The sequence below is a fragment of the Porites lutea genome, chromosome 10 (genome assembly GCF_958299795.1).
Source record: "Porites lutea chromosome 10, jaPorLute2.1, whole genome shotgun sequence".
Taxonomy (NCBI): Eukaryota; Metazoa; Cnidaria; class Anthozoa; order Scleractinia; family Poritidae; genus Porites; species Porites lutea.
Genome location: NC_133210.1, coordinates 7,328,517 through 7,346,294, shown reverse-complemented (window position 1 = coordinate 7,346,294; position 17,778 = coordinate 7,328,517). Strand labels below are relative to the sequence as shown.

At 39.4% G+C, this 17,778-nt stretch overlaps 1 protein-coding gene and 1 non-coding gene across 2 annotated transcripts in view; one reads left to right on the top strand and one right to left on the bottom strand.

Moving 5' to 3' along the window:
- The window catches only part of LOC140949438 (protein O-mannosyl-transferase TMTC4-like), a 222,456-nt gene extending 206,093 nt beyond the window's left edge, over positions 1-16,363 (top strand). The window contains exon 4 of the mRNA XM_073398599.1: positions 16,232-16,363. Coding sequence (XP_073254700.1) covers positions 16,232-16,363 — 132 coding nt within the window. The remainder of the gene's footprint in view (positions 1-16,231) is intronic.
- Positions 16,364-17,472: 1,109 nt separating this feature from the next.
- Positions 17,473-17,545, bottom strand: Trnat-agu (transfer RNA threonine (anticodon AGU)). The gene has a single exon. It is a non-coding gene; the product is annotated as a tRNA-Thr (tRNA).
- Positions 17,546-17,778: the final 233 nt, after the last annotated feature.

Sequence of the window (17,778 nt, the reverse complement as noted above, 5' to 3'; positions counted from 1 at the left end):
AAACCCTTCAACATTACAACTACAACTATCCCGAAATTCCTTTTACGACGACTTCACAATAACAGGTTTTTAGAAAAGAACACTCCTTTGATAAATTATTGAAAACAAAAAGATAAATGTTAATATTATACAAAATTCATTATACCAGTGCTTAACATCTTTTCTGTTCATCATTTTTATGATGACAAGCAAAGGTCCAACAATTTCGGTGCAAATGTGCCCGCAACGCGATCAAATGGGCTTCATAGAAACCAGGGCCGAGTAGTTCAAAGCTGGGTTAAGATAACCCAGGGTTAGTGCGATATTTGAATTCAGTTGTGAAAGCTTGGAAAGCATTTCAGTTTTAATTCCCTTTGTCTACAAGTTGATGATTGGAGGCTCTAAAAATAACAGAGAAAATTATCCGAGAAAATGCTTTTGAACACATGAGAAAGAAACTCGGGTTAGATTTAACCCCGGGTTAAGCGCTAATCGGCCTTCGAACAACTGGGCCCAGGGGCTTTCACAGGGAGCTCCAGGGGAGCATTCAAAGGCTTCAGAGAGCAGCTTGCATGTAGACAATGACCAGTCAACCATGCTAACTGATTTAAACAGGGAGGCTGCATTCATGCGTCCGAATTGGAAATGATGAGAACGTCTACGATTTGAAATTTTTTTTTACCGATTTTCATGATCATATGCTATATTACCTTGAAGATTTAGAGCCTGCTATACTTTTATCAGCATTGGGAACATGATAAATAAAACGGCGATCACTGTCTTCGTAGCATCCATCTTCGAATCTGCGAAAAACGACAGCGCACACTGTTTGCTTTTTTTATGTCATTCATTGACAAAAAGTGCAAACAAAGGTGTTTGGTTCGTATTCTGACGGTGACTGAGGTACTTTAAAGAAAAATAAACACTAATGTAGTTATCAAGCCCGCAGTAGGAGGTTAATCCTTTCACAAATAGTCTTTGTAACAAATAAGCTAAAATTTGGCGTGAGGTTTTCAAACATGGAAGTTGGTTTTGGACATTGACATAAAAGTTTACATCGACAAGTGCTCTCAAGTTCGAATCTTAAAACTACGTGTTCCTCGAATTTTTATTTATTTATTCATTTTTTGCGATTAAGCAACATCGGGACAGCAGGGACGTTTCGTCATCAGTATATATGAACTAAAATATCCCATGCGCCAAAAGCCTGGTTAAACCAGGGTTTACCAGGGTGCAAGCCTGGTTGAACCAACCAGACTTTTCTGGTTTTCAAACCAGGCTTACCAGACTTTACCATATGTGCAAAAAGCCTGGTTAACCAGGGTATTCCTGGTAAGCCTAGTAAGCCTGGTTATCATAAGAACTAGGAAAACCAGACTTAAACCAGGCCCTTAAAGTTTTGAATGAACCAGGCTTACCAGACTTTTACCATATGTGCAAAAAAGCCTGGTTAACCAGGGTATTCCTGGTAAGTCTGGTAAGCCTGGTTATTCTAAGAACCAGGAAAACCAGACTTAAACTAGGTTCTTAAAGTTTTAAATGAACCAGGCTTACCAGACTTTACCATATGTGCAAAAAGCCTGGTTATTCTAAGAACCAGGAAAACCAGACGTAAGCCAGGCTCGTGAAATTCTGAATGAACTATGCTTACCAGACTTGGACCATATGTGCAAAAAGCCTGCTTAACCAGGGTATTCCTGGTTAGCTTGGCAAGACTGGAAAACCAGGCTTTACCAGGCTCTTAAAGTAAGTCAATAAACCAGGTTATCCTGGTATACCAGGGTTTTTCTGGCTAGCCTGGTTTCTCATTCAATAACCAGAAAAACCAGGCTAAACCTGGCTCTTGAAGAACTGAATTAACAAGGGTTTAACCAGGCTTGAACCAACTGAGAAAAATTAGTCTGGTTAAACAGGGTATTCTTGACAAATCTGGTAAATCCTGGTTCCCAGAATATCTTTGAGAAACAAGCTATACCAGCCTTAAATGCAATATAAAGAAAGCCCGGTTATCTGCGGTATTTGTGTTTATCTTTTGAAAAAACTAGGCTTTAGTATGGTACACTACATTTTGTACAGTGTAAATCAGGCCATTAATGACAAAAGAAGTGTCATTAAAATACAAAATTCTATGTTTACGAAGTGTGACATCAACAATACATACAAGTCATCTGGAATACATGTACATACATTACAAGTGGTACTGTATCTCCTATTCAGGCTGCAATCAGGACATTCCAAATTTCACCATTGAAAATGAACAACAAATTTCCAGGGTTTCATCCTACATGTATTTTAAGTTTGGACAAGCTTCAATGAACTGAAAAAAGCTTATTTTCAAGATCAATACACTGTTTATTTTAGCTACAGTAATAGCAAATGAGCAGTACACAAATCATCTAAGTGTAAAGTAAAGATGTTGTGTTACAAAACAAAAAAATGTAAATCTTATCTTTGGCCACTGCTGTTGCTTCAGCCATCCTATCCATCTTGTAAGTACAATAATTGAAATGCAGCAAAATCTAAACAAAGTAAACAACAGAATACATGTCAAGATTACACGTAGAATATTTCATCCATCCTTAAATAATAAAACAACAGTTACATATGTTATACCACTACAAGAGAAATTTCTGCAATTTGATTGGCTTAGAGCAGTGGTATTTCAGCTTAATTTGAAATACCTACATGTGAAAATTACAAACCTTTTGCGGGTAGTAGTATAAACAAGTAATAGCATGCTTTGTACGTGATATTTGGGATAAATACCACTCGTGATATTTCAAAATTGTCTCAAATTTCACTCGCCTAACGGCTTGTGAAATTACGTATAACAGTTTCGAAATATCACTCGTGGTATTTTATAATTTATCCCAAATATCACTACAAATCATGCTTTTTCCTATTCTAATGATGCAAACCACACAAAAGGATTCATTTCTTAAAAATTAATAATTGATTCATTCATGAAATATATGAGGGTATGGAAAACAGTCATTCAAAAATTTTAGGTTTCCTTTCTAGCTCTTTCTCTACGAAAAATAGCTTAACCTGGGGTTGAAATGGGAAAAATCAAAGTTCAGAAAATCTTAGGGAATTTATTAGATACAGTATTTATAAGCGCTCAGCCTCGAATAAGTGCCCACCTCGAATAAGCGCCCATCCTAAAGGCAGAAAAAGATAATATGAAGCGCCCAGCTTCGAATAAGCGCCCACCCCCTCCTCCGCTCAATCAAAAACTCGAATAAGTGCTCACCCCCACCCCACTCACTTGAGTGAGTAAATTCTAATAAGAGACTTCCCCGAGGACGGAGTTTTCTTCAGAGCATTTTACAGCCTTGCTTTGTTACTTCTTTGCGTTTTGTTATTAGTATTTATTGTTTTGTTGCAAAATAAAAAATACTTCACTTGCTGAAAATGGTGAAAATTCAATAAGGGCCCAGCCTCGAATAAGCGACCACCTCAAATAAGCGCCCACTCTCAAGGTCCAAAAATGTAATAAGTGCCCAGGGCAGTCAATCGAATAAATTCGGTAAGCTTCAAAAATTGTACATTAACGGTCCTTGAGACATCCCTGCTTACCCTGGCATGATTGTAATCAATCTGTTTTAATACATAATATTTATAAATTATTTTCCATAACTGTTGTCAGGTTTGTTGAAATGAATTTTGAACAGTTCCATCAGCAGAGCCAACCATATGCATTTAGGGTCCCCGAATTTGTAAATTGTAAATTGTATTGTAAATTGTAATTTGTTTACCCACGGATCACTAAGGAGTTCATAAGAACTCGTTGAGACGTGTCCGTGCGTTCCAGATCGAATTGGAATTTGGAAAATTTGGAAAATTTAGTACACTGTAATTCAACTTTTCTACCTTAGCTAAGCTACAATGGTGTAAACAAAGATCAACTTCTTCCCCTATTTAAAAAAAGAATTCCCTACTTTGAGGGAAAATGATATGCTCTAGTGCTTATTGATTAGAACAGGGGACTATTAAACAATTTCAAGGTTAGAACAGTGAGACTTCCTGTGACAAACACTACTTTCATTTTGGCCACATGCACATACGAAGTCTCGACATGTCTTTCATTTATGTTGTGGCCAAGGTTCTGACCCTTATTGCTTTTTCCCAGTGAATCCGTTCGTCGACAGATCTTCATGCCCATCAAACATCATTCCTGACCAATCCAATCGAACAAAACCGAACAAAAAACCAATCGAACCCAATCGAACTCCAATCGTTCGATTGGGTTGGGCAATCGAACAAAATCGAACACCTATTTTGCTGTGAGTTTGATTTTCGAACCAATCGAACCAATATAATCGAACAAAATCGAACAAAATCGAACTAATCCAATGCAATTGTCTCTTGACGCCTCAAACTGAGTAAAACACGTGGAATATAATCATTGTCAGCTTTTATTGAATAAACAGGAACTGAACATCATACTGCAAGAATGTCAATGTTCGAACAAAACAAAACAAATAAAAGGCAATTTCGATGACTGTTAAGGTACTGTGACTGTTAAAAGGAAATGCTTCTCAACAGTGAAAAATCGCACCATTTCAAAGTGGTGAGACCAACGTCCGCTCAAGATGTCCTAACTGCCCTTTAGTGTTGGTAACCTTGAATGCTCTTCCCTTAGAGCCAATCTTCTTAAAGATAAAGAATTCTTCTCCCACATCAACAGTAAAATTACATTCTTGGTAACCTTTTACACTGCATGTAATTTCAATACATGCAGTGTCCTCCCTCTCCTCCGTGTTTGACATTTCAGACATTTCAGTCCTGGGTTTCAGTGCTCAGCAAAAGCTGCGTAAAAAGGGAAGGGAGTTAGCGGTGATTTCACTTTCACCTTCGGAATTTTCCAATACCACGTGCCTATCATGCGATGCGGCGTCCGTTAATCGAACGTTCGATTATACCAATCGTTCGGTAATCGAACGTTCGACGGCAGGTACAAAACGCAGGTCACAGGTCAGGTCACAGGTCACAGGTCACAGGGCACAGGTCACAGGTCACAGGTCACAGGGCACAGGTCATAGGGCACAGAAAACGCAGTAAAAACAGTTAAGACACTCCATTAGGCTTTTCTGTTTTATTTCCGGTTACGCCACAATCAGGCATATGCTTGCCATCGACCATGCAAAGCCGTTTATTTTCGATACCAAGCTTAAAAAGCTAAATGAAAACCTACCAAAGTATATCCCAGCAAAGATGAGGGAAATCTCCAAGAAGGTCCTTGTGAGGCGAGCTCGGCTTCTTTGTAATCTGTTTCCTGTAGAATTAAAAAAAAAAAGTAATGAAAACAGAAATGATCAAAGCCACATTGCATATCCTATACATCTTCTTTCATTCGCGTAATAAAATGGAACAAAGCTCGGTCCTGATGCATGGACTGCTAACAGCGATACCGAACAAGTACGTTAGGTTTTGAAGATTATAGTTATATAAAAAACTTTCAAATTATGCAAACGGTCTTGGTCTCACTATTTCGTAACTACGGCTAGAATCATACCATGTTTCCATTGCTCAACTTAATGACAACTTAAGTCTTAAACATCAATGTACGCAGCAACAAACCGAAATCGGCAATTCACGATTGCAGCAAAGTCGATAGTTAGCGAAGTAGACGTGTGTTGATAATTCACTAAGTTATTTTTCAGTTCTTCAGTGGAACTGAGGCCAAAATAACTTGTCAGCAAGTGCTGTTTTCTTACCTCAAAACTCTGGTCTTCCGCCATGTTGCTTTCTGCACAGACGAGGCTATTTTCCGTTCCATTCTCCTCTCAGAGCCTCGTTCCAAGTCCGCTCGCGTGGAGCGAAGAAAAAGCCTCGTTTCGAGATCTCCAGAGAAGGAACTCCTCAAGTTCCAATGTGTAACTTTAGCCATTTACTTGTTCAACCCTCAGTACAAAACCGGAAAGCATGGTCGATGGCAAGCATATGCCTGATTGTGGCGTAACCGGAAATAAAACAAAAAAGCCTAATGGAGTGTCTTAACTGTTTTTACTGCGTTTTCTGTGCCCTATGACCTGTGCCCTGTGCCCTGTGAGCTGTGACCTGTGACCTGTGACCTGTGACCTGTGACCTGTGACCTGTGACCTGTGCCCTGACCTGTGACCTGTGACCTGCGTTTTGTACCTGGCGAACGTTCGATTGGGTTCGATTACCAATCGTTCGGTAATCGAACGTTCGATTGTGTTCGATTGGCAAAATTTTATTGTGAATTCGATTATGTTCGATTGAGTTCAGCAATCGAACGATTGGTGTTCGATTGGGTTCGATTGCCGAACTGTTTGATTGGATAGGTCGGGATCATTTCGGTAAAAGTGAATGGCTTATACACTGTATTAATTTCTTACATCAATTGCAATCGCGGCAAGGCCTGACAGTCCCCCGGTACACAACAACGAAAATATGATTATTTCGCTTTACTAGCAAGTAATCTACCATAAAAAAGAATGAATTAAGAATGATTAAAAACAGAACTCACCTAAAATCGTTTCCCGAATCCAACCGGATGATCTGATATCAGAGGTGCGAAGTTTTCGTTACATGTTATAAAAGAGAGAAGCGATCGATTGTGCTGCCTAACAGTAGCGCAACAAGTGACGTTTCTTAAACTTTTGCGCTAGAGGTTAAACATGTTTTGAACACGAAAACTCTTCCTATAAAAATATAACAAGCTAACATGGATTATTTCAATCGGTCAGTATAAAACATGGACTGCGGACTGCGGACCACGGACTGCGGACTGGGTATAAAATATGGACTAGGTATAAAATGAGGACTCCGGACTGAGTATAAAACACGGACTGGGTATAAAACGCGGACTACAGACTATGTAAATAAAAACAGCTTTAGAAAGGTAAAACTGAGAGAAATGGAAAGCGGACTAGCAAAAACAGTAGTCCCAGCTTTAACATTCCCTTGGCTGTTCACGTAGTCTATTTTTACGGAGAAGGAAGGTTATGCCGGTACTCAAGGCAACTGAAATTTAACTCTGAATTTTATAAAAAGAAGGAGTTAGAAGAGATTTCAATTTGCAGTTTTAAACCAATAAGAAGCACCGAATCAAAAAAAATAGTATTGGTGTTAGTCAGATCAATAAAATTCTTATCGAATTCCACAATTCCCTATGAGGACTGAATGAAGAACTCAGACGAGAAGGTCAATGTAGGGCATCCCGCGATGCACAAAAGCGGTATTTAGAGGGGAGGGCAAGGGGGGAGGGATTACTCACATACGTGAATAATAACCGAAATGAGTCATCCAACGTTATATTCCAAGCGATGATTATGATGACATGATTTACACCCTGCTCCTTATCCCCGGAGGGGGGCACTACTGGGAATTCTTGGTGGGGGGTGGTGCCCGGTTCTCCGAATCCTGATCTTATTGTAGACCAAAAAATGTTATTTTCCACGCCTATTTTCAGACCTGGCCCCGGTTGTTCAAACGTCGGATAGCGCTATCCACCGGATAAATCACTATCCAGCGGATAGCGTAATTGATTTCCGTAACACTACGAGCCTCAGCGCTCCGGAAGTTAAAAAATTCGTACCGTCTGGTTGCTATGAAGTGACGTAATCATCCAGTTGAGTATCCATCACCGTAACACTTTTGCGGTCAACTACCGCAGCGCTCGTAAAGTACCTTAATTAAAACCGTGTTCAAAACCCTCTAGGAAGTCTGTTTATTTTTGAGTCGATTAATGCACTGCTGACTTTCACGAGGTCAACTTTTGCACAAATTATCAAACATTATGTTAAGCGGGAAATCTACCTATGGTTCGCGGGAGAAGCAATTTCGAAAGCGGCGCAAGACAAATGTTTCGAGAGTCGAGGATGTGCTCACAAACTATTCACTATGCGACGAAAGGAGAAATCACTGGCATGATAGCTGCATGTAATGGTAATTTTATCAATCCAGGTCGCGCCGTGTTCGCTCGAGAACACTGTGGCAACCTCATTTGGCGCGCTTCTCAATACTTCCAAAACATGTTGTAATCGGTAAGTAGACTTAAGCACTTAGTATCGCCAAGCCATTCGAATCAGTGTATACCCAATTCTTTGTCTGAAGATTCTCGCAAACACATATACCAAGTAAATCTGGATGGAAGAAGAAATTGTCTCCCTAAACGCAGCCAGATTATATCTTGAAGGATGGCGGCACAATTCAACGCGTCTTCCAGGTCAGCCCTAATTTATAGTTCGTAAGAGTATAAATTGCGATCTTCCTATTTTCGCTTAAGCTTTTTTGATAAAACTTCAGTAGAAACAAAACAACGCAGACATGACATTCTCCTGCATGAGACACAATCGGCTGAAGGAAATATCTGTTTACAAGTCGGGTAAATTATCCATTCTTGCGCACCGCAAAATCAGCTAAAATCAGTCGCTGGAAACCTGGCATATTATTAAGCCTGAGCGCTTCTAAGAATAACACGTTTAGAACTACGACGCGTAGAAAAAAAGAAGGCAGTTGTTCTATATCCTTTCTGGTTCATCCAGGTAGAAGTCCTGGCATATTATTATGCCTGAGCGCTTCTAGGATATATAACACGTTTAGCATTTTGACCCGTAGCCGTAAAAAAAAAAAAAATAGGCAGTTGTTCTATATCCTTTCTGGTTCATCCAGGTAGAAGTCCTGGCATATTATTATGCCTGAGCGCTTCTAGGATATATAACACGTTTAGCATTTCGACCCGTAGCCGTAAAAAAAAAAAAAAAATAGGTAGTTGTTCTATATCCTTTCTGGTTCATCCAGGTAGAAGTCCTGGCATATTATTATGCCTGAGCGCTTCTAGGATATATAACACGTTTAGCATTTCCACCCGTAGCCGTAAAAAAAAAAAAAATAGGCAGTTGTTCTATATCCTTTCTGGTTCATCCAGGTAGAAGTCCTGGCATATTATCATTATGCCTGAGCGCTTCTAGGATATATAACACGTTTAGCATTTCGACCCGTAGCTGTAAAAAGGAAAAATAGGCAGTTGTTCTATATCCTTTCTGGTTCATCCAGGTAGAAGTCCTGGCATATTATTATGCCTGAGCGCTTCTAGGATATATAACACGTTTAGCATTTCGACCCGTAGCCGTAAAAAAAAAAAAATAGGCAGTTGTTCTATATCCTTTCTGGTTCATCCAGGTAGAAGTCCTGGCATATTATTATGCCTGAGCGCTTCTAGGATATTATATAACACGTTTAGCATTTCGACCCGTAGCCGTAAAAAAAAAAAAAAAAAATAGGCAGTTGTTCTATATCCTTTCTGGTTCATCCAGGTAGAAGTCCTGGCATGTTATTATTATGCCTGAGCGCTTCTAGGATATATAACACGTTTAGCATTTCCACCCGTAGCCGTAAAAAAAAAAATAGGCAGTTGTTCTATATCCTTTCTGGTTCATCCAGGTAGAAGTCCTGGCATGATATTATTATGCCTGAGCGCTTCTAGGATATATAACACGTTTAGCATTTCAACCCGTGGCCGTAAAAAAAAAATTTAGGCAGTTGTTGTATATCCTTTCTGGTTCATCCAGGTAGAAGTCCTGGCATGTTATTATTATGCCTGAGCGCTTCTAGGATATATAACACGTTTAGTATTTCAACCCGTAGCCGTAAAAAACAATTAGGTAGTTGTTCTATATCCTTTCTGGTTCTCTCCAGGTAGAAGTCCTGGCATATTATTATGCCTGAGCGCTTCTGGGATATATAGTAGCAGTTTGACCCGTAAAAAAAAGAAACTCAGCCGTTCATTTCGTAGGAGATATTTAAGCGTTTTTGTCTGTGTTAGCAATGTGATCGACTTTATACGCAGATCTTAATAATACGTTTTTTTCTTTGACGGCACTGAATAATTTTAGCCGAAACGTGAGCCGTACATTTGTTGAATGCCGCGCTTTTAATTAAATTTCTCGCCCTAGAATGATGACATGATGGCGCGAAAATTGACGCCTCTATCGTATTAGATGCGAAATATGATCAGAGATAAATGGAATAGTGAATGTTACAAGCTTCTGAGTATCCAGCTGAGATAGGGGACTTTTAGTCCCCTATCTCAGCTTGATAAACAAAATTTTTTTGGTTGCTAAGACGGTGCGGCTCGTTATGCTTATCCGCTGGATAGTGATTTATCCGGTGGATAGTGCTATCCAACTTTTGAGCAACTGGAGCCAGATCTCTAAAATCCATACCTATTTTCGGACCTGGCCTAATTTAGCCTGTTCCAGGCTCTCAGATAGTTGGGGAGACTTCCCAGTTTTTTCCCATTTTATTTTCGTGTTCGAGCTTTCTCAATTCAGCGGACCCAGCTATCTCGGAGCCTGGAACAGGTTAGGTATAATTAGGCAGAATTTATGTCATCATTACCAAGTTAGAGCGGAAACAAAAAGATTCTCCAAATGCATTTCGAAGTTGCACATTTCTATTTCGTTCCTATTCATTTGGAATTGAAACGATAAATACGTCCATTCATGTACGTTCCCGTAGTTCCCTCGAAAAACCATACCCGATTCCAGACCAAAATGGGCAAAGTGTTTTCAGACCAAAAAGGCCGAAAACCCCTACCCTTCCCTTATATAAGGGAGTACCCCCCTGATCCTAACCCCTTTCATGATTGTTGGAGACCGAGACAAGGTCTACAAATGGGTGAAGAAAATAGCATTTTGATCCGGCTCATGATTCAGAGAGCCGGCAGCACACCTCCACCAAGAATTTATAGGAGTATTTACAACTTTAACGATCTTTTGATCTTATTTTTCCTTACCTAGAACCAATTAGCACCGTTTCTACCAAAGTAGTCCGTAGTCCATGGGCGCTTTCCATTTAGGAAAAAACCCCGGAAATTTCGGTGGGAGCAAAAGTGGAATTTCCAATTGGTAAAAAGTTGTTCCATTTGGTCGTAAACCCCGGTACGTCGCGGTGCCCGACCGTGGACCTGGAACTGGTACAAACTACGAGAAACGTAAATGGAACACGACATTCCGTTCGGAAATTCCAACCGGAAAAACGGGCCCACCTTGTTAGATTTTCCACTTTTTCTGGGAATTTTCCAGTGGGACGAACCGACGAAACGTGTTCTATTTACCGCTGAACCGGAAATTCCGGAAATTTTGACTAAATGGAAAGCGCCCCGTATTTCATACCCAGTCCGCAGTCTGCAGTCCGCGTTTTATACCTAGTCCATATTTTATACCCAGTCCGCAGTCCGTAGTCCGCAGTCCGCAGTCCCTCTTTTATACTGACCGTAATTTCAATTGAACCGCCCAGTACTCAAACCGGTTTGATCGGTTTGCCTTGCGACCGCGCCTGTAATTCGAACATCACTGCTGACCATTCTTACAGCGTGCGCGCTTGAAAAATCGAACTTTGATCTAGTGATCAACTGTGAACAACGGGGATCAGGAGCCCATCATTTTCAAGGCGAATTTTTGCGGACTTTATAGTTTTACAGGGAAGAAGGTCGTCGGCTAAATCAAAGCAGAAGATGGACCAGTCTTTACATTGAGGTACGATATTTAAGAGATTAAAGCTAACAAGAAACTCATTATACTGTACGTGGTAAGCTAAGATTTCCGGGCAGCCATATTCAAAGCATATAAGTATGAAATGACTGCTGCAAGCCTTATATATGAATGGGGCCGTACGGAAATCTTATAACAAACTGGAACCTGACAGCGGCAAAGTCAAAAACAATTCTCCACAATTCAACGTAAGCTTATATGTACGTTTTATTCGTGTATTTATTCTTATGCCTGTATTGAAGACCATGCTATGCTTATGCTTGCATCGCTAAAACTGCACTTGCATGTCCATTTCTGTTCATGTTTTTCTGGAGTCTAACGTATATCATATAAATTTACATTCACTTCATTTACTGTGTATTGTTCTATAGTGTGCTTGATTACACTATACTTCTTTAAGAGAGAGTATTGCACTCAATAAAGCCTGATTAACCCATTCGCTCCTGGAGATTTTGCCGAAAAACACGTTTTGAAGCTAGTCGAGTGGTTTTCTGATCACTGTCGTGCTATAAAGAGCTAAAACCTACCACAAACCGGTTTACAGGTCGTACACTTCGCGGCCTTCTGATCCAGATACAAAATATTAGCTTGCGAAGTTCGGGCATGCGCAGAAAGCAAAAAAAACTGTTAAAAACTGATGACGTCACAAAATTAAGGGTAGAAAGGACGTGGATCCACATGGGCAGTTACGAGCGGTTCAGGGGCGAATGGGTTAAATCAGTTTCATTCAGGTTCTTTTTTGACTGTTTAAACTGGGGTCTTTTTTGCATGAGCATGCACGACCACTGAACAAGCAGTGTGCATGGAGGCTCACCACAAAATGGCATGGAGGCTCACCCCAAAATGGCATGTCTCAAAGCTATCATCGTGAATATTTTCCTTGTTGGTCTTGGCGAATGTGCTCGTGATTTAACAAAATGTGTAGTTTGCAAACTTGACCTAGACAACAGTGCACGCATATGTAGTGCTTGTAGGATTTCACTGACCTCTTTAAAGTATAAACAAAGTGCCGAAACATTTGATAATGTAAGTAAACACTTTCAATTTCATTTGTTTTAAAATGGGGAAAGGAACACAAAATATTTAAAAAAAAACATAGCAATTTTCAGCGAGTGGGTACGAAGTGCACAAAAGCCGGTGTTAAGTTCAGCAGTGAGTTAATATATGTTCTACAATTTTCCCAGCACTTTAAAGCTAAAAAATGAAGAGCACACAAGACAGACATGTAGATTAATCACCTGGTGAGATGTTGGTGGTATTCACTCTGTGTGTCTTGAACAATAAAAAATGAATATCAATGAGACACAGTCAAAACTGCAATCAATAGGACTGATTTTGATGAACAAACGGCTAAAAGCAAGTTCCTGTGAAAGATGCGTTACAGTATTAGTCCCCACCCAAACAAGAAGTTCTACACTTTTCTGATGAACAAACTTTGTATTGCTAAAATTCTTAAGGAAACAACTTTCTATTCCAACTGATAACAGTGTGGTAGTCGCCCGCTGATCATTATTAATCAACTCCCGAAATATGGTAAATCAGCTATCCACAAATTATTGACAGAAATCCTCTATGGCATCAAGAAACTAATTTAAATCCGATTTATAGACAAACACTAAATGAGAACATTTTGCTCAATAGCTCTCCGTAAGCAATGCATTCTTTGCCAAACTTTGCGGTTCTTGAAGGGGAATCAAGACACAAGTGGAGTGCAAACAACAGCAATCAGCCATGTTCGTGTCAGACATCCTTGAGAAACTTTCTCTTTCACCTAGTTCAGCGGATCAGTCTCTACTTCTGTAAATCACCAGATCATTACTTCTTTTGGACAACGAAGGTCTTTCCTAAATTCCTGCTACCATTTGAATCTCAAGCACAAAGTGAGGAATTTGGCTCCTTTGACTATGCACTACTGTCACTGTCACTGTCACTGTCACTAATTTGGTTTTTATTTGTTTGTCATGCCTTAAAGTAATTGTTGGACAGTATGCAACATGGCCTTGCGCCCACTCTTGAATAATTGTTTTTTTTTTCACTGCCAACAAAAGCTGTCTGATTATCTTGTTTTTTAATTTTTTTAAAGAAATGCTTTAACATCACAAACTTTGTGAAAGTTGTGATTAATTAGTCTAACAGACTTCATGTCCTCTAACTCGGTCAGTAATCATACTTGTGATTAAACAAATCAAACTCCTGGTACACAGTTATCTAATTTTGTTAGACACCTGTACATGTATGATTGCAGACCGAATTGGACTCCACTCAGTCTTACTGAAATAGTGAAGCTACATGTTATTTGCAGAACCTGTAATTTAGAGCAAACTTTCAGTTGTTGTTTGATTATTATTCTTTGACAGGTTCAGTCAAAAAATAGAAAGGAGATTTACTACCAAGTTCAAGGAGTGCCATGGGAGGCAACAAATGCAGCTAAGAATTTACACATTTTAGCCTGTAAACTGGATTTACAGTGTACTTAAACCTTCAACACTGCATTATTTGTATGTATTTTTTCATAAATGTCTTGCTAGCCTCCTAAATACATGTTTACAACAAGTAGATGATTGTATTTCTACATGTTAAATGGATTGAGAACTCAGGGTAATACCATAAACTATTAATGTTCAAGATGTACACTCATTGTTGTTGCCGATTTTTAGCTGCCTTTTTTTCAATAAAATTTTATTGTTGGCCTATGAAGATGCCACTTTATTGAAACATTATTACTGTACCTTCAAAAATGTAGCATGTACTTTTCAGCCCAGCTCTTGCTTCTTGACATGATATTTTTAACTTTATCACGAAAGCCAGGAAAAAACCTTCTTATCGTTTTGTCCTTTGTTTACATATTTAATGATTTGTAATTGTCAACCAGGATTACCAAGCTTTTAAGGTTTAAATTATTGAACCAGATTACTAGGAAAAGGTCTGGGAGAACCAGGCTTACCAAGATTTTGAGGTGGAAATTTTAAACCAGATTTACCAAAAAACCTTGGTTAAACTAGGCTTACCAAGCTTTTAAGGTGGAAAATTTCAACCAGGCCTACCAGGAAAGCCTGGTAATACCAGACTAACCAAGCATTTCTGGTTAGGATTTTTAAGTAGAGACCTGAGTTACCAGACTTTCATGGTAAATTATAACCAGGCTTACCTTGAAAGCCTGGTAAAACCAGGCTCAACCAGGCTTTCAATTTTAGTTGATAATTATCAAAAGCCTGGTAAATCTGGTTCAACCAGGGTTTACCAGCCTCACCAGGCTTTTAACCAGACTTTTGGTGCAAGGGAAGGGACTTGAGGCAAATTCCTAAGAACGTCTGCATAGGGGCCAATTCTTGCCCTGCTTTATAGAAACAACTCTCAGGTGTGATGTAGATTTCTTGGACTTAAAGTCTTGGCCATATCCTTTTTCCCTCTGATCCTACTATAATACAGGCACCCCCCTGTCAATAGATACTGAGCTCAGGGTTCTCATTAAGTTTTGAAGTAGACAGCTAGGATGTAAATGTAGACGGCTTGGCAATCAAGTTCTGTAGGTAATTTCAGGCTTTCAATCCCTCTTTTTACCCCTTTTCCCCCAAACGGACACGGCTCAAACCTCAAAATAGTTCGTTTTTAAGCCAGTTGCCAGCACTTAAAGACAACCCTGTAAGCTTAAAAAAATATGAGCTTCTCCATAATAAAGACACGTTGATTTGTCGCTCTGGTGTTCGCCTGAAAACGTTCTTGGAGGTTTGACTTTTTTATGTTGTTTCTTCTTTTTTTTTTTCAGAGATCTTCAGAGTGGTTTGATGAAGACACTTTATTCACTTCTGGACACACTGTTTGTCCACTGAACGCCAAGATAAATGTAATGGCTGAAGGGATGTTCTCTCAGTCATGATTGCAGCTAAAACTCCATGTGCAACTACAGCTGTAGGTATGTGCTGCCCTAAAGGGTATGGTTTTTGCGCCTTGGTCTGAAAAGCAGATAGATTTTGCCCATTTTGGTCTGGAATCGGGAATGGTTTTCGAGAGAACTCAGGGGAGTGTATGAACGTATTTATCGTTTCAATTCCAAATAAGAAAGAAAGAAAAATATGCGAATTCGAAATGCGTTTGAAGAATTTTTTGTTTGCGCTCTAATCTAAGTAATGATGACATAATTTTCTGCCTACAAAGGCCAGGTCTGAAAACGGGTGTGGAAAGTGACATTTTTTGGTCCGTAATAAGATCAGAATTTGGGGAACCGGGTGGCACACCTCCACCAAGAATTCCCAGGAGTACCCCCCCCCCCCCCGGGGTAAGTAGTGACCTCCGCCATAAAAAGGAGGTTTTTCAGGGTGGATACTGTTGGACCCTGTTGTGTCAGGACAAAGGTTCAATTCTGTGCTAAAGTCTTTACTTAGGGCTGTTTCCCATACACAAAATGCTAATCTTAAAATTATGACGAGGCACAAACCATAGTAATTTCGCAGGCATGTCATTAAAACTTGAAAACAGACGACAGGAAACAGCTTTCATGCCTTAATATAGTCTTAAACAACAAATCGGGACCTAGTTAATTTTGGAATTCAATTGATGCGAAAAACGTTTTTTAGCTTTTCTTGAAAAAGAATAGCAAATAGCATGAACTAGCCCCTGTTCCCTGTAACCACCTATTGCTGGCATTTTTACCTGGTTGCATATGGGAGATTTCGCTGTTGTTCTTTTGGACCTTAGTACACTTATAATCAATTTTGTCCCTTCAACAGGTTCACTACAACATTGGCAAGCTGAGAGCTGAAAAAGGACAGGCAGTGATTGCTGAGAAGTTTTATAGAGAAGCAATCAATTGTGTACAACTGATAAACACTCATTTTACTGGTTTATTTCTTGATAATTGACGTCGAGTCAAAAGATCGTTCTTCCCTGTACCTGAATGAAGTTTCCTTTGAGTGGTTTTAACAATAAAAAAATAGCCTGCAGTTTTATCCGAGCATGAAAAGGTTTTGGGAACGGCCCAAGCCTGCGGAAGTTCCACAGGTAATGTTTTAAAGAAATATTTATTTCAGATTGGACATAATTATCCTCACGTTCCGTATAGAATTGTCCCAATACACAGGATGTACTGTGATTGATTCTTGGAAGAGCTCGTTTTTCTTTTCCTTTCTTTTTGTTTTGTTTTGCTTGCATTTTTTCATATATTTTCTCTACCCTAATGGCTTTTTTCCCTTAATTTTCCCCCTTGCTGCGCGAGGTTATGCCATTCGCGTATTTCTAGTAAATTTTTGTTGTTCTAAAGTATGCAGGTTCTACGACAATTAATCACTACCTTCAACCTTGCATGTCTGAAAAAAAAAGACTTTAACGATATCAACTGATTTTAATTCCCTTAAATGGCAGGTTAAACCCAACATACGATCAAGCTTTAAACAATTTGGGAAACCTTATCAAGGTATGACGTCCTGGTACAGCATGTTGCATGTATTTTATTTTTGACCCACATGAGGCGTTCAATAACGGAGAGGCAAAAAACATGTGGATACTCCAAAATATGCTTACTTAGTTTTTGTGGCAGTGAACATTTTAATAGAGAATCCTTTCAAAAATGATCCTCTGACGAGAAACAAGATCACACCAAGCTCATATTTGTCATTGTAATGATCGCTAAACAGACCCCATGGCGGATTTTTGTCAATCGTAGGAGGTGACTACAGAATGATTTTTTTGGGATACAAACCCTGCAAAAAGAATGGATTCTCTAGGATTTTGAATTTTGGCCCCTTCCTATTCAACCAAAGTGAAATGAGAATAAACGGATGGGAAACTCATCTAAAACCCGAAAAGCTACAAATGTTCGGAGGTGATCGACTCTACCAAGAAACTGGGTACAACTCGCGAGGTTGTCCTTTTTTGAAACGTTTTGCTAAGTGGAACTTTCATCAAATGAAGAATGATCCTCGCAGGTATGAACGCAATTTATGCAATTGCGTAAGAAGCCTGAAAAAATTCAGGACTTCAACGGGATTTGAACCCGTGACCTCGCGATACTGGTGCGATGCTCTAACCAACTGAGCTATGAAGCCACTGATGTTGGGAGCTGGTCAATTGCGTGTTCAAAAGATGAATGTGATAGATGTATATGAAATAAATCATATAAGAACTGCGGAGAAGAGTGATCCTCGCAGTTATGAACGCAATTTACGCAACTGGGTAAGAAGCCTGAAAAAAATTCAGGACTTTTGGAACTTTGTAGAGCGCTCCGTAATAATCACGATTTACTCGCGTTGCATTTAGAAGAAGGAGGCTATTTCTTGAA